General features: G+C 36.9%; 1 protein-coding gene across 6 annotated transcripts in view; it reads right to left on the minus strand.

The window, feature by feature from the left end:
* The window catches only part of C2H15orf41 (chromosome 2 C15orf41 homolog), a 237,149-nt gene that overhangs the window by 114,777 nt on the left and 99,565 nt on the right, over nucleotides 1-22,807 (minus strand). For all 6 annotated transcript variants that reach the window (XR_004348728.1, XR_004348727.1, XR_004348725.1 and 3 more), the window contains exons 6-8: nucleotides 16,320-16,399; nucleotides 15,917-15,966; nucleotides 10,862-10,929 (exon numbers count right to left, since the gene is read on the minus strand). Coding sequence is in view for 2 of the 6 variants with exons in the window: in XM_032624738.1 (XP_032480629.1) it covers nucleotides 10,862-10,929; nucleotides 15,917-15,966; nucleotides 16,320-16,399 (198 nt within the window). In the remaining 4 variants the exon portion in view is untranslated. The remainder of the gene's footprint in view (nucleotides 1-10,861; nucleotides 10,930-15,916; nucleotides 15,967-16,319; nucleotides 16,400-22,807) is intronic.

Raw genomic sequence — 22,807 nt, forward strand, 5'->3', positions numbered from 1 at the left:
AAAGTTTTACAACTAACAATATGTAATTCTGAAAAGCAAACAGGCTTTGAGATTTTTTTCTAAGTCTGTTCGATTTCTTGATCCTCTGTAAATATCAATGAGCCATTCAGGAGGAAAGGAGGCAGGAAAACAGAGTGCTTGACAAAGTTGGAAAAAACTACCTAGGTCCTTGGTTAAAAAAAAAAAAAAAAGTCCTCCAATATTTTCTAAACGCTGTCCTTGACTTCTAAAGGCATTACAATGTGATTCTGAAATGAGCAGTTCTCTGTTAGATTTTGGAGTGACCTGGTCATTCAATTCCAGACATGGCTTTCTGTCTTCACCCAACCTCAACTAATGGCCCAACCAAGTAACAAGGAAGGCTGTGTGGTCTCTTAACACCTACTGGGCTGTTGACATTGTCATGCATCCCATTCGCCTTCCTGCATCACCTTTGATTAAAATTAATGGCCCATTCTCAGTTGTTGGGTAGCTTATTTCCAATCCATTTGTCAGGCCAAGACAGTGGTTTCATGGCCAATGTTCAGAAACTCTGTTTTAGAACACTCCTGTGTACATCCTGAAAGGTCAGCATTTTAAACGTAAATAACCTTTAAATGACAAGACACATATTTAAACTAGATATTTAAATTAAATTTGGTTACAGTTGTTATCCTTTATCCAAATTTTGAAGGACTGATGCTAGAATTTGAAACAATCTCCCCTGCTTGAAATATAAAAAATTCTAAGTTAACTGTTGAAATAAGGAAATAAAATTAATCTTACTTTAAAAACAAGAGAATTTGGAAAACTGAACTGTGGATGAACAAGACTGAAAAAATTTCTATCCTCTAAATGCATTCTGGCTACAAGAATGTTTAACGGAAAAGGCATTTATTAAATCAACCCAACTGCCTTGAGCTGATGTTTCAGGTAGCTGATGAACAGTTTTAAAAGCTGGGTTGACATTAAAAAAGAGATTAATATTTTATTAAAATTATCCTAGCTTGATCAACCTTTGCAGATGTTCAAATCTGTTTCAGAAAGAAAAATGATATTTCCGACAGCAGCGCAAAACAAAATTTCAAAGGTCACCAAGCAATCCAAACGCACACACTAAAATCCCTTAAAAGGCAGATGCTACACTCTTGTTCACTGCGCCAAAATTACTACCACAATACCTACAATTTACATTTCCTGAAGATAAACATCAGGTGAGGCTAGGAAATCTTTCCATCTTTCTGTGGAGAACCTCAAAGTACAAGAGTATTCATATGCTTTCTCCATGCCACCCCCCCCACCTCCCTCCCTCTCAATATGAAGTTGATTCAATAGTAACTGTACTCAAAAGACAGCTTCTAGGAGTCTGTGTCACCACGAGATATTACGCTTTTTTTTTTTTTTTAAAGAGGTTATTCCACATATTGGAAGTACTATGCTATTATGTATTGGGTATCTTCTCTGTTTATTTTCTAAACCCTCACTGCCTTACCTGCCTTGTTTCGATCTTCACACTATCTCTTTCAACCTAGATTTCCTAACAAAGGAGGAGGGTACAACTTGGCAAAGTTCAGAGAAGATGAGAGTGCAAGTATAGGAAGTAGCATTTATGAACAGGTGGCCTTGCTCACCTGGTCTAGGTCCCAGGAGATTTTTAAGGTCAGCCCCATCCATCTGACCTGATTTCCTGGCCTTTGCATTATGCTCCTTTCCTGGCTCCCAGACCTTCAAAGATTTCTTACCATTAGATCATTATCCAAACCATTGGGTATGGATTTAAAATTTGGTTGACCATTGGGTGGGTCAGGGTTCCAACTCTAGGATCTCGAGGTTATGGCTCGGTCATCATCCCACATGACTTCCCTTCTGCCTCCTTCTTTGTTCATTCCCTTGTCATTGTGCATGTGCCCGTCTCCCAAATCCCGGGCCTATTCACTGCCCCATTCTCACCACCAACATACGCTTGGCACATATTTAAGACTCAGAAGGGTAACTGAATAAAATATAAATGCATTTTTTAAGAATACCCATGTCTTCTGCAAAGCCCACCTGAACTGACTTAATAATTTTCTTTCCTGATTTAAGAGACAACAAAAGTGACTCAAAGTTCAAGGTTGTATTTGATAACTTTCACTGCTATCTTTCACCCCTGGCCCCAGCTGTCTGCTCTGAGGTACATCTTGATCATCAAGGAAGGGACTACACATGGGAAGTTTTCCTACCTTCTTCTTTGGTCTGTAGTATTTTAAATAACATTGGATTTATCCATTCCTTAAAGTTTGGGCAGAATTCCCCATAATAAGCAACCTAGGCCTGCTGCTACTAGAGTGGGTAGCTCTTTGGTTACTTTTCCCTTTTTTTTTTTTTTTTTTATGGCTACTGATCTGTTTAGATTTTCATCTCTTATACAGTCAGTTTTGCAATTTATATTTTCCTTGGGAATCATAAGTTTCATCCATGTTTTTAGAGCTTTTTGTACATATTGGAACCAAGTGGTTACTTATGATTTTTTGAACTTCCCAAGTGGAAAACTGGATGTTTAAGTAACCTGCTGTTTTCTTCAAGAAAAAATGGTCAGGATTAAGAAAAAAGAAAGAATAACATTAGTTAGAAAGGGAAAAAAAAGAGTAACAGCAATGTTTTAGACTAGTACTTTTAGTATAACTTCCCAGAATTGCTGGGGATCAATATGAAATCAATCTCCAAATTCTGTATACCTAACTTATTCAGTGAATGTAGCAAACATGAAGTAGGGCTCTTCTGATTTAAGGTATATTAAAAACACCTAATATATTTCATAAGTACAAGCTTGTTCATGTCATTGTTTAAGTGTTCATTATCAAAGTTAATATAAGAATATTCTCACTTAAAAGCAGACTTGTTAGCCTCTAGATCCACAAAATGTAGGGTATTTAGATAGTGTGCCTTAAGAAACAGTATTTCTGAGCTTGTAAAGTCTTCCAACCTTCCAGTTTATACAGGATAAAAGAGGCCAAGAGAAGTTAAGTGACTGCCAACACCTGGGCCTCTCAAATAGCCAGATATAGACAAGAGCCCACCACAACCAAGTACTGGTTTGTCCCAACAGACCATATACCACTCTTGATTATGGCAAATATTTAAATTTGATCATGTGTAATACTTATGAAGTGGGGAAAATTTTCTCCTTTTCCTCCTGAAAGATTTGGAAACGCAAGAGAGGGGATGGCTATCTGTTGGATAGTATTTGGTTGACACCTGACCGAAGAGGAGATGAACGAAATAATCACTTGATCTCTAGCCTTTTAATGATCCTTTCTTCAATGGAACTAAAAAACCAATGAAACTGCATCCACAGATAAAACTGATGTTACATTTTAAAAGACAATCCAGATCATCATTTGTTTTTAAGTTGTCAGGCTTGCCTTTAGAGGACATTTTTAAAAAGGAATCACATATGTAAAGAACACTGTGAAAGTTTAATTTCTGGGGCCTTTTAATTACCCTCTCCTCTAAATGCCCAAAATATCCAAAGCAATTAAGTACTGATTACACAATTTCTTTTTTTAAAATAAAGGCGTGATTTTGAGTCAGAGAACAAAACACATCTGAAACTAGTTAACATATACTTAAGAATCATAGCACGGCATGAGGACTGCCAAGAAGAAGTTTGAGGTTTTCTTTTTTTTTCTTAAAAGACTTTAAATTTAAGAAATAGTTATTTCCCAGAGAAATTATGCAAAATTCCAGTTCATAACATCTGAAAATGAAAAGAAAAATAATATTCTGACATGGTCTTTTATCTATGAATTTGTCAAAACGTTTCTAAAATGCTAGGTTAAAATACCTCGTACAAAAAGAAACTTTTTAACACCTGTTACATTTTTACTAAATTGGGGAAGGGCAAAAAATACACATCAATACAAGTGAAAACTACAGTATATCTTTTCTACTCCAGTATCTTGTTTTTCTGGGTTTTTTCCCCCAAAAACACTGTCTCATTCAATAATTGGTGCTATGACCTTTGCATCCCATATTTTTATATTCTCTAAGAGTAAGTTTCACAGCCTTTCCAATTTAAGAAGTTAGCAGGGTTTTGGTAATAGATGTTACTATGCTATGCAAACCATCGCAAAGGTACACCGAACAGATATGCATTTAATGGGGAGAGCGATAACACAGATGAATGAAATCTTTAGAGAACCTAAAAATTTCATTACAGCCATTAGTTTTAACCTCTTCCCCCAAAGCCTCTTATCAAAGCCACTAATAAGGAATACAACTGACTGCTCTGACCTTGTCCTTTGCTTATGTCTTTAGGGGACAATACTTGTGAAAATTGAAGTGCCCTAAAGATAGGAAACAAATGGGAGGTCACAAGCCAGGACAGTGCAAAGTGAGGCAGGGTAGGCTGGCCCCTGCTGACTGGTGGCTGTGGAGACAGAGGACATGAACATGGACAACAAAAGCAAAACTCCTCCATATTTTATACTGCATCGCTCTAAATTCTTTTGGTTTAATGCCACAAGAGAAGGGACAAATCAGCATGGTAGAGTAAAAAGAATTCAGGGCAAGTTGTTGGGAGGGGGAGGGCAATAACTGTGATGAAAGGTCTGGGGCAAGTTTCCACTGAACAGAACAGGGAGACTGGATGGTCACAGAGCCCTTTCTGACTCCAAAATTCTGTGGAATGGATGAATGTTAGCCTTTGTCTGCCCCAGCTCTTTGAGGTGTAGTCACTGATGTTAAGACCCTATTGTCCCTGAACGAATCTCAATGGAGGGAGGCATATTAGCAGCTCTGAGAGATAAAAGTGGTCTCTACACACTGACACACAAACACACAGGACCAAGGAACCAATCCAACAATAACAGTAACAGATTTGACCCCCGATGCCTTTTGGTTATGGGGAATAAAGCTCCAACCTACAGCTAATTTTCTGTGGGGTGAGATATTTGATTTTTTCTGTCCTGTACTCTGCCCTGTCTGGCACTGCCACCTTACTCTCACAATGTGATTCTGGTGGGCGGTCCTCCCGCCCCCCTACCACTGGCCACAGGAGTGGACACTTGACCCAGAATAACTGATCAGAGTCCTTTCTAAGGTTCATTATGAGGCCAACCAGAAGCACCACTGTTCCCTGGGATTAGAAACTCTCAAGAGTAAACAAATTAGCAACTGCCAGGGATCATCTTTGTTGTCTAAGAATGAAGCCAACAGGGCAAAAAAGAACACAAAAGGGAAAAAAGAGGAGAACTGATGACACTGTTTTGTCTGCTGGATTCTAGACACACCAGAAGCAAACTTCTCCTCTGGACTTCACGGGTATATCTCTGAACTAATAAATTCTCCTTTTTTGTGTGTGCATATAATCTAGTTGGACTGGATTTCTGTCACTTACAACCAAAAGTTTCAATTTATCATCAGTGGCCAGGAAAGCAGATATTGGCAGATGTGAGTTATCTAACCAGAGCAATGGTGATGGAAGAGCTGTGGGCCTGAAGCAGGAAGACTACCATCGTTAAGTGGACAGGGTAACCTGTCTTCAAAGTTCCAAAGAACCTGTCTTTCAGCAGCATACGCATGTCTGTGGTTCTTTTCTCTTGGTCCCAGGGAGAAGCGTGCACAAGCATATTCAATAAGGCAAGTAAGTAAAGATGGTCCCTCACCTCAACAACTTCTTCAGGAAGGGGAGAACAGGCCCCAGATTCTCCACATCCTGCCCCCAATATAATGTTCCTGTTACCCCGAAAACTGCATCCAAGTTTTAACCTTTAGTTAGGAATTTAAATAGTTGATACCTTCTGAAATACCCAACCATCTCAGTTCCCTTTAGCCTATATAACCATATGTTTTATTTCTAGTCTCTTACCCTCTACTGCTAACATCTGCATGTAAACACAATCCTAGTATTCTAAATCTCATCTATTCCCACTGCCTATTCTTCACCTAAAGTCATAATCCCCCGTTTGTCACATCATAATCACTTCCCCAGAGCACTGCTGCTTCAGGTGGGGAATAAAGCAGCAGGAGTAGATGAACTCTTAGAAACAAAGATCCTAATTTCTTACAGCAAGGGACATCCTTCACTAAGCCTATTTGGCTTTACAGATGACACCCTCCTGGAGTCCCACAGAGTAATACATGAATGCTAGAAAAGCACCCATGTAAAATATGCTGGTTTGTCATAAGGCAAGACCAAACATGGTAGGGTGAGGAAGGGATGAAGCAAATGTCTCTCAGGTGTCACTCAAAATAATTGTTAGGTTCTACTAACAGGGCAACATTCACTGGAAAGAATAAAATAACTGCAGAGCCATCCTTATCAAGCCAAACTTAACAAGAATTTGCACCAGACACTGGCTGTGGAAGTCATTAATGAAAGTCCCTCCGACCTGGAGATATGCCAACCCACGGAGGATGAATGGTTCGTCTTCAGTCTTTGGTACAAGCTCTTTCATATATTCCCTAACAGTGCAAACAGTCTTGTCATCTTCTGGCAGTCACTATTTTCCTTTCCTCCCTTGCCTTTTGTCCAAATCTCTCCCCTCACCCCCTCAAAAAAAGAGAGACAGACAGAGAGACAGAGGCAGAGAGAGGATATAAAAAAACGTGGTTTCATTAATTACTTGAGAGATACAAATTAAAACATCTCCATCAGTAGACATAATACATTTTCTATTTCACTGATGTTAGAAATGGAACAAACTCTTAGCAGAGGGGATAGGGATGGTCACAAGTGACACTGGTCAATTTAAAGTTTAAGAAGGGTTCTTTGTGCTTCCAAGCCTAAAAGTCGGCAGTAGGCTCTTCACATTTTCTGAGACTTTAAATGCCGATCAATAAATATTCATTCTAAATTAACTATCCTTGGAAAGAACTGACCTCTACTTATCTGAAATTTTCCTGGAAGGCTCCATGTTTGACTTAAGATTTTTTTTTTTTTTTACCCCTAATGGTACCTGCCCATAGCAAGTACTAAAGGTATCTGTCTGCTGCACCAAAAGAAAGAGTGGTTAGCTTAGTGGTAAGACAGCCAAGCTAATGAGCTCAACTAGCTGTCCGAGAAGCACATGGAAGCAGCAAGGGGCCACTGAGAGAGAACAGATGAGGAAGTAAAATTCTATCACCACTTCAGGAAAAGTAGCTTATGAGCCAGTAGCATTTTCTTCATATGTAAAGGGTAGCTATTGATTTTTAATATAATCTGTACCTTTCTTTCAAAAATTTCATAGGAGAAGCAGGATAACAGCCTTGAATGTATTTATTTTCACTATCAAGACAATCAAGTGAGATGCACTAGATGAAACTGCATTCTTACTGGGACGGACAAGGCAATAGTGTGTATGACTGAGCAGCCGGACGGCGGGAGTGTCTGTCATCATCCTTGTAGTAATTAGTGTATAGTTCCTGACATGTAGAGAACATACGCGACAAAAGTTAACTGAAAAGAATGAATGGATAATGAATAAAAGAATTACAAGAACTCTGAGAAAATTGCTAGAAATTACCTGTACTTATTTGTTTGTAACTTGTCTCCCTACTAGACCATAATGCTACAAATGCAGGGATTTATCTGACTTATGTCTAATGCCTAAAATAGTACCTGACTCAGTAACTTATTTTTCAAACAAATATGCGAATAAAATATATTTTCGAGTTGGAGAAACTAAAGTCATTTATTCAACGTTGACCCCTCTTAATACAATATACATTTCGAGAAGTACAAAATGGATAAATTTACAAGATAGGATAAATCCATGGGTACACCCAAATCTTCAGTGAAAAGGACTCTCTTTCTTTCCAATAGTGCCTGGTTAAATCTTGTGCCATAGCAACTGCTCAGTACATGGTTATAAATCAAGAAAATTTAAGAAATTATTAGGGTTAAGATAAAAGTGATTTATTTTTATTTTTCTCTTTTATCTGACCTCTCTGTTTTACAGAGGTCAGATAAAATATGTATTTTATAAAATGACATATCGAGCACAATGGGTAGAAAATTTTAAATGAGATAAAAAATTTCAGGAAGTCATAATTCTTAAGAAGGGGTAATATATAAACAATAAGAATCCTCATCTTTTGAAAGTAGTCCAGATTTGAAGGAGGGAGGGAGGGAGGGAAGGAGAGAGAGAGAGACACGGAGGGAAAGAGATTGATTTTACCTTCACTTATTAAAAAAAATCAAAGTAAAACAAACATGTTTGCAATGCCTCTGCAACAAAATTCACGGTGTACACATGTAAACAAGAAAACATAAAATACGTTTAGTGGTCTATTTATATACCAATATTTTTGATGATCTATCTAAATTTACCTGGTACAGCACTTTAGATATGATTAATCATTGTGAAGGGGTACTTACAAGGTAAAAGAACAACCCCATAACAATACTCCATACAAAGCTTTGAATTTTCATGGTTTAACCATAAATAAACATGTATTAATTCAGTATTACATTAAAACGCTTAAAGTGCATAGAATAACAACTTCTTCATATGCTGATGAGGAAATGCTTCAAAACAGGACTGAGGTTACATGAAGCCAGCTAAAACACCAGTTAAGTATCGTCTTTAGTATGCTTCAATAAAAGAATTACCTCTAGATCTTAGAGCACAGAGGAATAGATGGGATTCCTCCATATCAAGTCCCCTTTCTGAACACGTATGCAAGTGGCAATGACTCCCTGGCGTGTTTCTGCACTGCCTTTGTCAGCCATGGCCAATCCAGTCTAGTGCACTCAGTTCCCGGAATCAAGGGAGTCAAGGACCTGGGACTAAGTTTAAGCCATGAGTAAGCCCTTTGCTTTTCCTCCCTGGTGGGGTCTTCTAGTCCTCAGGAAGGAAGCAGAGAAAAGCTAGTCGAAGCAAAGAAGTGGTGCCAAGGGCCTGACTACTCTTAAGCAGATGTATGCTTGATGTATACCAAGCAGTCTTGAAAATATGACTGCTCAGTCAGTGGCTTCAAACAATAGACTTGGCCGTGCCGTATTGGTCACTGAGTGATCGATATGATCAGATACTTCATAATATTATTGGAACTCCATAGTTCTACACCATATCTCATGGTGCATCATAGGTCATCCATTCCAACTGGTTCTGAGTCATTATACACTCTTGTTTTTTATCAGATTTTAAAACGTGATTTCTATCTAATTCACCCTCTTTCCATATGCTGAACATCTCAGTTGTTCTTCTTATATAAAAAAACATTTTATGGCTGAATAATATTCCATTGTATATATGTGCCACATCTTCTTGTGGCACATATATACAATGGAATATTACTCAGCCATAAAAAGGAACAAAACTGAGTTATTTGTAGTGAGGTGGATGGACCTAGAGACTGTCATACAGAGTGAAGTAAGTCAGAAAAACAAATACCATATGCTAACACATATATATGGAATCTAAAAAAAAAAAAAGGTCATGAAGAACCTAGGGGCAAGACAGGAATAAAGATGCAGACCTACTAGAGAAAGGACTTGAGGATATGGGGAGGGGAAAGGGTAAGCTGGGACAAAGTGAGAGAGTGGCATGGACATATATACACTAGCAAACGTAAAATAGATAGGTAGTGGGAAGCAGCTGCATAGCACAGGGAGATCAGCTCGGTGCTTTGTGACCACCTAGAGGGGTGGGATAGGGAGGGTGGGTAGGAGGGAAATGCAAGAAGGAAGAGATCTGGGAACATATGTATATGTATAACTGATTCACTTTGTATAAAGCAGAAACTAACACACCATTGTAAAGCAATTATACTCCAATAAAGATGTTAAAAAAAACAAAAACTTGCTGCTTTTGCATAGCAAAATTTAATTCAGTAATCTGAGGCCACTTTCCTAATTTATCAGCTTTCCTTAACTCTCGCTGGAGAATATTTATGGTATACCCCATCTTAAAATTATCAACAATCTTATAACACATTCAACTCCATTCTCCAGGTCACTAATAAAAATATTGAATATTAAGAGTTAAAACAGACTTCTTGCAGGACTGTATTCAACATCCTTCCTCAACTTGACATATGACTATTCATTTGACTTTCCTTGGGTAAGTCTTGTCCATTTTGGAGCAAAAATTATGTAATCCAATATTGTTTGATGTTTTTAAACTAAAAAAAATACACTATGCAAACTCTTAAACATCTACATAAAACAGATATGTACAATAATACGATCTGTACAGAACCTTGATAAATTACCACATTTAAAATGGAGAAGAGGAATTAATTCTCCTCTTCTCTACAGAGGAATTGTAGAGTGCTTCATGGTTGCTGTGATCGGTTATCACATGAATGCCTTCTGAGGCTTAATTTCTAATGCGTAAGAGATGTTGAAAGAAATAATCTGTAGTAAGATTCCACATTGGCACACAAACACATGCATACATGTGAGATTTTAAAAAATCATACTAAATCTATGAGAACAATTCATGTTTGGCATAAAAATAATAAAAGCTCAGTATTTCATTTTCAAGTAAAAGTACTAGCCGATTCCATACATGAGACAAAAATACCTAACATGAATTTTTCTAACAATTCTTTTTAATATATAAAGTATTTTATGGACAATATTTCTTTTGTTTCTTTCTCTTGGAAGGCCTAGATTATGGCTAATATCTCATGACACCAAAAGTAATACTGCAACAGATATTAAAGCATTTTTTCAGCCACTTATGCTATAAAATATTAATTGCAAGCCTGTGCATGTGCTGTGTATACAGGGGATTAGGTAACTGAGTTCCTGCTCAGTTCTAAATCAACAAAAGATAACATGCACAGCATCCATCATCGTTTTCTCTTCCTTTAGTACATCATAACTGCAAGTGGAAGATTTTAAAAAATATATATTTAAGCACCCGTGGAGATAACATATGCTGGAGAGGACGTAAGCAATACTTACCTAGGAAGGACAGGTTTTTCTCCAGAAGCAAGTCCCTGAGCAGAACTTCATGCTCGTGACCAATGGCACTGGGAAGTGTTAGTTAAGGAGGGTAACATAGGTAGAATTAAAGCACGCTAATACCAGGGCTATACTTTGAGATGAAATGACCAATGGAGGTAATTACAGCAAGTACCTCCTCATACAGCCCACATCTCTGAGGAGTGAGATTTCTTTACAAATCCCCTCATTTAAGTGATTCGATAGACTTTTTTCTATAATGTTTAAATGGATTTTGGCAAATAAAGATTTGTAAATGGATGTGTACTTTACCTTCTTTTGAAAAGAAATTCATTTTAAACATCCTTTATGCTACGTTAAAAATCCCTCAGTTCAATTTAGGACCATTTATTAAGCACTTACTAGGTGCAGCAAAGAATACCAACCAGCCTTTGCCCTAAAAGAGTTTCCAGTCTTACAGAGTTCCATAAATCTTCTGTGAATTCACACTTGTCACAAAGCCAGCATTTAGCAGCTCCTATTTCACTTCTAGTCTATGACTGGTGATCTTCTGTGACTTGGGAAGTCAAACAACTGACTTGTTGAGAATTATATGCACTCTGGAGGAAAGACATCCTAGTAAAGGGCTGTGGATCAGGGTGTGGGTACAGAGGCTGTTTCAAGTCTTTTTCTCGTGTGTGCAAGTTTTCACATATTATATAATGCACATAAATACATACACAGTCACATATGAATGTTTTGAGTGCTGGGACTTCCCTGGCGGTCCAGTGGTTAAGACTCCGTGCTTCCACTGCAGGCGGCACAGGTTCGACCCCTGGTAGGGGAACTAAGATCCCGCGTGCCAGGCGGCCAAAAAAAAAAAAAAGTTTTGAGCGCTACTATGAGGCAGGCACTGTATTAAGTGCTTTATGTATTCTATTTCATCCTCACAGTTATTATTATCCTTATCTTACAGATGAGAAAACCGAGGCTTAGAAAGAAATCTGCACAAGGTCATATGGCTAATGTGTGGCAGAGCAGAGGATCAGTATAAAATCTCTGCAAAGCCTGTGTCTGTGACCTCTGTCCAGCTTCTTTAAAAAATATTAAAATTGATTATGTAAAGATAATTGATATTAGTTAATATTTCTTAAATACCATATACTAAGCCTTTGTGCTAAACACTTTGGTGTATCATCTTATTTAATCTTCACAACAACCACATGAGCAGGTACCATTTTTACAGTTAACGAAAGCTAGGTTCAGGAAGGCTGAAGAACCTTCTGACAGTCTCATGGCCAGTAAGTAATGAAGTCAGGAAAGAGACTTGGAATTCTGGTCTATTTTCCAAAAGGATGAGATTGTACAAAGTGTGAAAAGGAGTGTTATCCTATTCTGGTACTTTAATTCTGTCAAAAGCATTTGGTAACATAGGTAGACCTTGCAGATATTGTGGATTCAGTTCCAGAATAAAAAAAAATCGCAGTAAAGCAAGTTACATGAATTTTTTGGTTTCCCAGTGCATATAAAAGTTATTTTTACACTATAATGTAGTCTATGAAGTGCCCAAAAGCATTATGTCCAAAAAAATGCACATACCTTAATTAAAAAATACTTTATTGCTAAAAGATGTTAACCGTCATCTGAGCCCTCAGCGAGTCCTAATCTTTTTGCTACTGTAACATCACAGATGACGGTAACAAATATAATAATAATGAAAAGGTTTAAAATACTGTAAGAATTACCAAAAGGTGACGCAGAGACAGGAAGTGAGCAAATGCTATGGGGAAAATGAATCCAACAGACTTGCTCGATGCTGGCTTGCCACAAACCTTCAATTTGTAAAAGGCATATTATCTGCGAAGAGCAATAAAGTGAAGCACAATAAAATGAGGTGTGCCTGTAATTATCTAATTCTCCATCTCACTGATGCCAACCTGGTCCTATCACTCCTTGGCTTACCAGAGACTCTTTACTTCTGATCATGCACTGCGAGAGTCCAATTTAAATGAAATAAAGCTTATATATTATTTGTAAAATTAAAAATTCTTAGAGAATTAGTCTGCTCTTTATCAACACATACAGGTGAATATCACTCAAATCTTAGAATTCAAGAGGTGAGACCACTCGTATCCACTGTCAAAACAAGCCCCAAGTCATTATCATTTTCCTTCTGTTGTCCCCTCCTCCCCATGCATAGGACTGCTCTTCCTTCTCACTGAAAACAAAATAAAGAAAACAAGTTCTTAAATCACAAAATTTCACACAGTTGCAGAGTCCATTGAAGATATCTGATGAATACCTCTCAATGGTTTCTCATTACTAGGGGCATCCCACATTTGAGAACTAAATTATTTACTTCTATTCCACATAAATGTGCTCTCACTTTTATTGTTGTAAATTATTTACATCTAAAATGTTGAATCATGAAACCAAGGTTACTGATGGTACAGAAATGAAACCCACAGCACTTCAAGCTTCCTGTACCCTTGTCTTTCCTTGCTCCTCTGTTTAGGTCTTTGTCTAATAGCTTGTCCTGAAGTCACACTTTGGAAAGTTGAGGTGGCCGGTTTCTCACGCCTTTTGTGTCCCTGAATATAACCTGTGGCAGGAAAGGTGAGTGGGCGTGGCTATGTAGGAAGAATTACAGTAGACACCAAAAGAAAAAGAAAGGACAATGACAGTTTATATACTCTTTGCTACTGTGCTTTTTCGGCGTCTTATTAACAAATGACCAATTTACTTTATTCTACTTAAACAAATGTCTACATGTAACATTTTCATAAGGGAGTAAAAAGGTTTTGCACCTATTCTATTTATTAAGTGTGTGCTTTCTAATGAAATGATGCAATTTATCGAGTAAGCAATGTAAACGTTACCAAATTATCAGAACAACATACAAATAGCATTTCCACTCACATGAAAATTCAATAATTTTTACTCAGTGTGAAATAAAATAATTCCTGTTGATCAGCCTCAGAAACACCTATGCAAGTGTATTTACATTATATTAAACTGCTACTATCTCAGTGCAAAGATAAAATCAATTCTCTATGAACATCCCAGCCTGTTTTATTTTGCACGGTAAAAGCAATCACCAATTTGAAATTTGGAAAGATATACTTCTTGATTATGCTTTGTTTGATATAAACATATATAAAATACAAGGTCTAGAAAATAAAGCTTATAAAAACAGTAATTTTATTGGCAATAGGCATAATGGAACTGTGAAATTATAATCTAGTCAGTGAATACAATTTACAGACATACATCATTATCTTTATCAACTGAAATCATGTACTACTTTAAATTCTACTGGCAATAACACAGCCAAAAAAGGAAAGTGAATGATGGCAAAAATGCAAGGAAAATACTCCAAACAGATTTTATAATGCTTCATAAGCAGAAACACTTAGACTTTCTCTATAATAATACCTATTATTGATGTATGGCAGTGACCATGGGGCAAAACTTGTAAATAACCTCACAAGCCATTTTCTTCCCCAGCAATACAGCAATCTAGTTTCCCGTAAGCATCTCAACTATTACTGAAAAACAGCCTCCTGGCATTTGCAAAGCAGTTGACTTCATACGTTAGTCCATGCATATATAATTAGATAGTTATATTTAAAGTCAATAAGTAATCCTTCAAAAGACATTATGCTTTTAAAACCTTGACTTTAAATTGATTTTTAACTATTTTATGTGCTTCAAAATTAACATGTAATTCCACCCCAGATACTCTGAGATGGTGTTAGTTGTTATATGAATGTGCTAAACTTTATCACTGTAGCAATGTGAGGTTGGCATTCCGACAGTTTCTAACACTATCATTAATTTTACACTGAAAATAGAAGTATAGTTTCACTTTGGTCTAATAAAGAGGCAAGCTTATGACAATGCTGTGATTTTTATTAATTTAAGTTAGATTGGAATAAGAAATATACAAAGGGCTATAATATATTAATATTATATATTAATAAATATAATAGATTAAGTTAGATTGGAAGAATAAATATACCAAGGGCTGTAACATAGATACTGAATATTCTTACAAGAGGGCTCTGTTAAAAGATTATTTTTCAAAGGTTAACTTTATGAAAAAAAGAAAATGAATCTTTTTTTTTACAAAAATTTCACTGACTCCTAACAAAAAGCCTCCTTGCTGGTAATCACCGAGTCACAACTGGTCGCAATGCCACCCATGCTAACAAAACCCAGGAAGGGCATGTATGTTATATTATTAAGAAATATGAGACTCATGGACTCAGATAGATATGATTCCCATTAAAAAATTGCTAATTATTTACTTTTTGAATAAACTTTTTGAGCCAAGGACTGTCAATATCCTTAGTGTTGCCACAACACGACTAAAGGTATTGATTAAAAATGTCCTCCTTCACCAAGTCTAGTTGCTGTCCACTCAAATCCTGTTTGAAGAAGCAAGCATTAACTCTAGTAATCTCAATATCTTTAATGAAGAATGACTGGACATCTGTTCTCATAGCCTTAAATTCAGTCCAGAGGGAAAAATTAGCTTGGTTTTCTCTAAAAATGTTTATTAGGAACCCAAGCAAGGGCTCAGATTGTAATCAACATTTAAGCAATAAGAATCTACTGCCCTTTAAAATGTGATGGTCTCTGGTGGCATTTTAATCACATCATCCTTTAACTCCAGGCTCAAAATTTATTCTCAACTAAATTTGGTTCATTTTAAATAGAAATGTGTTATATTTGAAAAAATGTTCACTGGAATGGTTAGACATCCAAGACAACATGTTACTTGCCTCATGACTCTGTACCTTTAAACTCACTGAAAACCAAGCAGTTTGAAATAAGCCAGTGACTGTGCAACTGCTGAACTGACATCTTCCCGGGGCCTATCTGATTTTTTTTTTTTTTAAGCTGTAGAAAAGAATGGTCTGCAGTGACCCTCCAGTTGATTGAATATAAAATAGAAGAGTATGAAATGTGTTTTGTGAAGCAGAACTTTATGTCAGGTTAAAGCTAGACACATCTCCTCCACTGAGTCTAAGCTCGTCAATTGTGCACCTAAAATTTTATGGGAAAGGATACTGTTTGATGCAGTCCACCAGTGGTCCATAACAGCAGTCGTTCACGATGCACTGCAGACAAATAAGAGAAGGGGTCTGGGATGAGTGACTACAAAAACTGTTGCAGTTAAATAGTATCCTAAAAGCAGTAATTCCTTTTCCTAAAAAAAAAAAAATTTTTAAAGCTATCAAAAGACTGTTCAGATTTAATCACAGAAAACAAAAATTGCATCCTTTTTATTCACTATAAAAGCAAGCTATTAAAAAGTGAAATGCTCTTCTTGCAAATATTGCACTGCCATTTATGGTGCACCCTGACCTCAGTGATAGTTTATGATGACAGTAATTAAATGAGGTTTAAAATCCTTTACTCTGCTAGGCAGATAACAGCATTGCCACTGAAAATAGACAGCTGTGATTAATACCTGATAGACCTGATTTGCTAGAACTCCATCTGGAATCTGAGAAGGGTCCCGTAGCATACTATTTATAACAGACTTGGAGGCTGCAGAAGAAAAGAGATGAACTGTTAGCAGACAGTCAACATACTTTTAATACAACATGAGAAGTGACATATACCTATAAATACACAAAGCATGAAAATGAAAACGTTACTGATACTAATCATTTTTTTTCCTTTTTTCAAATCTACGGGAAGCTTTTAATTAGACCATTTTGCCAAGTTTATAAGCCACATTGCCAGATTTGAAGATGACCTAATTTTTCCAAGTTAAATGAACAAGTACAGACCTAAAGCATATGTCTCTTTGCAGATAAATTAGCTTTGGAAAAGCCCACTTGGGGGAAAAAAAAACCACAAAAAAAACAATCAGAAAAGAAAATATTTACCTTTTGCAGGTAAGTATGTTATAATCAAGCATATGTACCTGGAAAGCTTAGTGAAGGCAGGTCAGATTCAAAGACTTCAATGACGTCAATAAAAAATAACTTTCAGCCGAGAAAGCATCTCTGAATTCTAAACCTTTCTGAAATAATTCTCATCAACTGCCACGAAATGTTATGTCCATTTCACAGGTAAGGAAAGTAGGTAAAACTGACTGACAATAGAGCGAATCTCTTTTTTTTTTTTTTTGCGGTACGTGGGCCTCTCACTGCTGTGGCCTCTCCCGTTGCGGAGCACAGGCTCCGGACGCGCAGGCTCAGCGGCCATGGCTCACGGGCCCAGCCGCTCCGTGGCATGTGGGATCCTCCCGGACCGGGGCACGAACCCGTGTCCCCTGCATCGGCAGGCGGATTCTCAACCACTGCGCCACCAGGGAAGCCCTGAGCGAATCTTAAATAAGGGAAAATAATACACACACACACACACACACACACACACATTTATATTTATATATGAATTTTTGTCCCAAAACGTCTCATCACACCCAGTTGCAAATTAAATTGACCTTATCCCGGGGAACTGCAACAGAAGGGACTATGGGAGGCATCTTCTGAGGGATGCTATATCAGATCACACCCTTTGAAAAGTGAGGCAGGAGATCCTGGCCTCACTGTTTACTGTAGGCATGCAGAAGCCATGGTGGCCAGAACTCTTCTTCCTCAGCATGGGAGGAAGGCAAGTCTCTAGATGGAAGCTAAGTCAGGTGTTGCTTAGGAACCAATTCCTTCAAGTCCTCCAGTGGAATCATTCCCATTTACCAAAATAGCTTAGGGTCTGGTCCCTACAAGCACAAACTAAAATGCATACTGGATAATTATCTAGTTAAACAGAATGAACACAGACCACAGACCTACTTCATTCAGGTTCTGAGAAAATTTTTGGCTTAACATATTTTTTTAGATTATGATGTTCTTTATCAAGTTCAGTACCATAAGAACACTGACAGATATGATAAATGTTAGTAAATTCTGTGGAAGGAAATAAGGAAATGACATCTTTCTCACTTAAGCATAGTAGGGAGTGCACAAAGAAAAAATGAAGCGCAATAATTTTGATTATTTCCTATTCTTAGTTCCATAACTCCATGTTTATAGCAATGTTATATAGTTAATAGCCATTTATAAATGTGTTTGCACTGCAAGTGGAGAGGCCATATTTGGAGTCTCAGAAAAGATCAGCATCACTGGAGGAATCCTATCCAGCCCTATCCCTATACCCAGCTCTGCAACCTGGCAAATTATGGAACCTTTCAAATTCGGTGTCTTCCTCTGTAGAAAGTGATAATGTTATCTGACATGACTACCTTTAAGGGTTCTTACATGAGTCCCTAGAGAAAACAGCTACAACAGCTTTTTTGTTATTTATTTTGTTAAAGTTTAAGTAATAATAAGAAACAAATCAGGCTTAGGCATTTGCCTCATGTAAGCTTAAGTTAGACTCAATTATTTCGGAAAGACATTACCATGGATAAGTGGAACAAACATTGGAAATATGAAGTGGCAAACTGTCTTATTATAAAAGAATAGATTATTCCAACAATAGTGTTAAATAGATAGAAAAGTACCTGGTAAACTCACTCTGTTTTCCCAACTTAATTCTAAGGCCAGGCTAGTAGGAGGGGAACAAAGCAATCGCACATGCACTGGGTCACCTTCCCTGAGGGACTGCACTCTCTCTGGTCTGCCACTCAGTCACCGGATAGTAATGGCAGACACATTCCTTTGTGGTACCCATGATGCTATCAGTGTCTCAAGGGAACAAAAGCACCTTCTCCACATGCACCTGGTTATTGCTAAGTTATTACACTGCTAACTCTCATACCCATGTGAGAAGAAGATTACTAAATGACCAGACAGTATACCCAAAAGTGCTATTCTAGGGAAAATTACTGACCTCATACCAAACTATATGCAAACTCATTGCTAAAATCATAAAACAAAGGCCCTTTTTAAAAAAGAAGAGGGACAATACCCTAGTACAGAAAAAAATTAGGTCATTTATTTTATGAGGGAAGAAAGGGAAATATTAAAGAAAAAAGAAACTGATGACATCATAATTTTCCTCACAATATACATTTTAGAACAGTGTGCTTACCACAATTAAGAATCATAGCCAATAAACTTAAAAAAATAGTTTGAATATATTGAATAGAACACTATTCAAATCAAAGGAAGCTTGCGAGAGGAAGTCAGTGATTTTAAATTGAATAGTAAAAACTATATATTGAGTCCGCGTTCATTTTAAACTCAAAAAAAGCTCTTTTCTCTTCTTGCAACCTGCCGTTTTTCAGAGCACGAGAGAAAAGTGCTAACACATAGGAACTGCAGGCCAAGGCTCCAGATGCAGGATGTGCCTGCCCTCCATGCCTGGGTCTTTGCACTCAGGCTTGAGGAGGTCTACATCTCAGATCAAGCCAGAGTGCAAGCATACATTTACACACATACTCTGAAGCTTAGGAAATGCCCAAGGGAGGGATAATAACATCAACCAGATAAGGAAAGGCAATTGGACAATCTTGGGATGGCTGGGGATAGGAACCCTCACGGAAGCCTATGCCTTTCACAGAAGCTGTCCCTAGGCCAGCCATGACATCTGTCCAATGTACATCAATCTATTTTGACCACAGGTAGACAGGAGTTTTGTTCTCCCTAACCTTTGCTAGAGGTAGTCATTCTGTTGATTTCACAATTTAACCCTGTCACTGCTTCAACTGCTGGGATTTCAACTATCTACGAAGCATGTGCAAAGCAAGAATGCATGAGTCACTTGAAGCAAGATGTACAAGAATAGGAGAGCTGGTATCTGTTAAAGCACGCTACACAGAAGACAGGCAAGAGACAATGCCTGGACTAAGGCATAATGCCTAAATAAAGATCATGATCTTTTTATTGTGGAATATTTCTAACATAAAGAAGGCAGGAGGCTAATATAATAAATATCCACGTCCCACCATTCTGATTTAGCTTCTGGATCGGCAACTAAATTAACTTTGGCTGGCCTAAGATTAATTTGTGTAAACTTTTAAATTTATCACTCTTGCTAGAGGTTGGTTTGTTTTACTAGTATTTTCAAGAAACCAAATTTGGGTTTTGCTTTCTCTCTACTGCTCCATTTCTTCAAGTTACATTGAATTTATCCTTTTGTGATCATTGTTTCCTGCTTTCTTCTTTGAGTTTGCTACACTTATCCTTTTACTAATTTACTATGTTTATTAAATACATTTTTAATCTTTTAACATACTTTTTAAGGCTATAATTTTTCCTCTAAATTCTGCTTTAGCTACATGCCATAATTTTTGTTGTCATTTATAAATATTTTGTAGTTTCCATTATGATTTAATCTTTGATTCATAAATTCTTTTAAACATTTCATTTTTTATATTTCCAATTTGATCTGATTGTGGTCAATGTATGTGATGTTTATTTTAATTTGGAAGTATGTGCTTGACTTCCTTTGTGTTTTTATATGGAACATATTTTTGTAAATGTTTTATATATCTTAAAAATCACTGAAGTTCCTATTGAGGTACAGAGTTCAGGTATGTCTAGTATGTCAAGGTTTTTAATTGTATTATTCAAATCTTATATATTCTTATTAATATTTTCCACACTAGATATGAACTAATCTACTACTACTGTCAGTTTCTCCACATAATTCTATCAATGTTTGTTTTCTATATTAGGAGGCTATTTTGTTGGGTGTACAAACTCATTGTTTTATATATACTTCTTAGAAATTATGTCTTTTGGCATCAAGTCATAACCTTCTCAATCTCTTTTTTTGTGCTAAACATAACATTACCTAGTGGTAATACTGCTGCACCACTTTTCTTTTGGATAGTAACTGCCTGATATATCTGGTATTCCATTTCTTTACTTTAAACTTCATTTTATCACTAAGTCTTAGGCCTGACTCTTATTAATAACATTTAGCCAGATTTTCTAAAATCAAATTTGAAAATCTTTGCTTTTTAAAAACTGAGTTTAATCCACTTGCAACTGAGACATCTGGACTTATCTCTACCCTGTTGTTCTGGTAACCATTTTCTTCCCTTCTCCATTTCTCCTTTACTACCTCCTAGTTGATCAAATTTTCTTTATGCCCCCTTTCTCTCTTTATTCACTTGAATGTAATACACTTTGTATCTACTTCTTCAGTAGTCCTCTCAAAAAAATTTAAACAATATCTAATCTAATCATACCTCCTTTGTAATTCTGAGTATAAGTAATTTAGAATGCACTCACTCCAATCAGAAAGTCCCCATTCCTCATCAGCCTCCATGTTATTGTGCCTGTTATTTCTGTTCAACCATCTTGTTTGTAAACACAATTTCCTAGTTAGTCTTTGTGATGGTTAATTTTATGTGTCAACTTGATTGGGCCACAGGGTGACACATTTGGTCAAACATTATTCTAGATGTTTGTAAGGGTGTTTCTGGATGAGATTCACATTGGAATTGGTAGACTGAGTAAAGCAGATTGCCTTCCTTAATGTGGTGGGCCTCATCCAATCAGCTGAAGGACTGACTAGAACAAAAAGACTGAGTAGAAGAGAATTCTTTCTGCCTAACTGCCTTTGACTTGGGACATTGGTATTTTCCTGCCTTTAGACTAGAACTAAAATATTGGTTCCTCCTGGGTCACAAGCCTGCAGGCCTCTGGACTGGAACTAGGCCACTGGCATTGCCTCTCCTGTGTCTCCAGCTTGCTGACTAACTGTAGATATTGGGACTTATTAGCCTCTATTATCATGTGAACCAATTTCTTATAATCAATCTCTCTCTCTCTCCACACACACACACACACACACACACACACGCACGCACGCGCGTGCACAGAGTCCTACTGGTTCTGTTTCTCTGGAGAATCTTCACTTATATAGGCTCTTTCCATTTTTAAAAACATTTTTTAAACATTCAATGCTTATTTAGATTTATCAACATGTTTGTCAATTTCCTTTTTCAGCATTGCTTCTTGAATTCCACATTCTACTTTTGGATTCAATATCCAAATATTGGATATTGTTACTAAAGCACCTCATTTATTAGTTCTTTCAGCTGGGATCACTGAGTAGTAAATCATTTAGTTCTGCCTTGTCTGAAAATATCTCTACTTATTTCTCACTCTTGAATGATAATATAGCTGGGCACAGAATCACAGGCTAAGATTCAGCCCTTTGAAGATATGATTCCATTGTTTCTTAACATCTATTACAAATAAGAACTCTACTGTCAGTCTAATGGTAGTCCTTATATAGGTAATTTGTCTTTAATTTCTGGTTGCTTTTAGATTTTTCTTTGATATTCAATAGTTACATCATTGTTCACCTGGGTATGGCTCTTTTTATTTAGCCTGCTTGGAATTAGCTATGTTTCACGAGTCTAAGGATAAATGCCTTTAACCAGTTTGAAAGAAATGAGCCATTATAGCTTTGGTCTCCATTCTCTTCCTGGAACGCTTACATTAGACATCTTTTAGGTCTTATTTTATCTCCTACCCCTATAAACTGTTTATATTTCCTTTCTCTTCATCTCTTGTGTTACACTAAAGTTACTTTCCTTAGATCCATCCTAGAATTCACTAACTTTTGTTCTAATCTAATTCTTCTAATTTTTATTTTTTTTGTATAATCCAACACTTCACTCATCTAATGAGCTTTTAACCTCAATGACAATTATTTCATTTCTAAACGTTATTTTTAAATGTGTTTTTCACACTATTTTCTATTCTTTCATTTATCCAGTTATAGTCTTCCTTTTTTTTTTTTTTGGCTGCGTCAGGTCTTCGTTGTGGTGTGTGGGCTTCTCTCTAGTTGCGGCATATGGGTCTTCTCTCTCTGGTTGAGCCACACGAGCTGAGTTGTTGTGGCACGTGGGGCTCAGTTGCCCCGCAGCATGTGGGATCTTAGTTCCCCAACCAGGGACTGAACCCACATCCCCTTCATTGGAAGGAGGATTCTTTACCATACCACTGGACTATCAGGGAAGTCCCTATAGTCTTTCTTTTTATT

The sequence above is a fragment of the Phocoena sinus genome, chromosome 2, assembly GCF_008692025.1.
Source record: "Phocoena sinus isolate mPhoSin1 chromosome 2, mPhoSin1.pri, whole genome shotgun sequence".
Lineage (NCBI taxonomy): Eukaryota > Metazoa > Chordata > Mammalia > Artiodactyla > Phocoenidae > Phocoena > Phocoena sinus.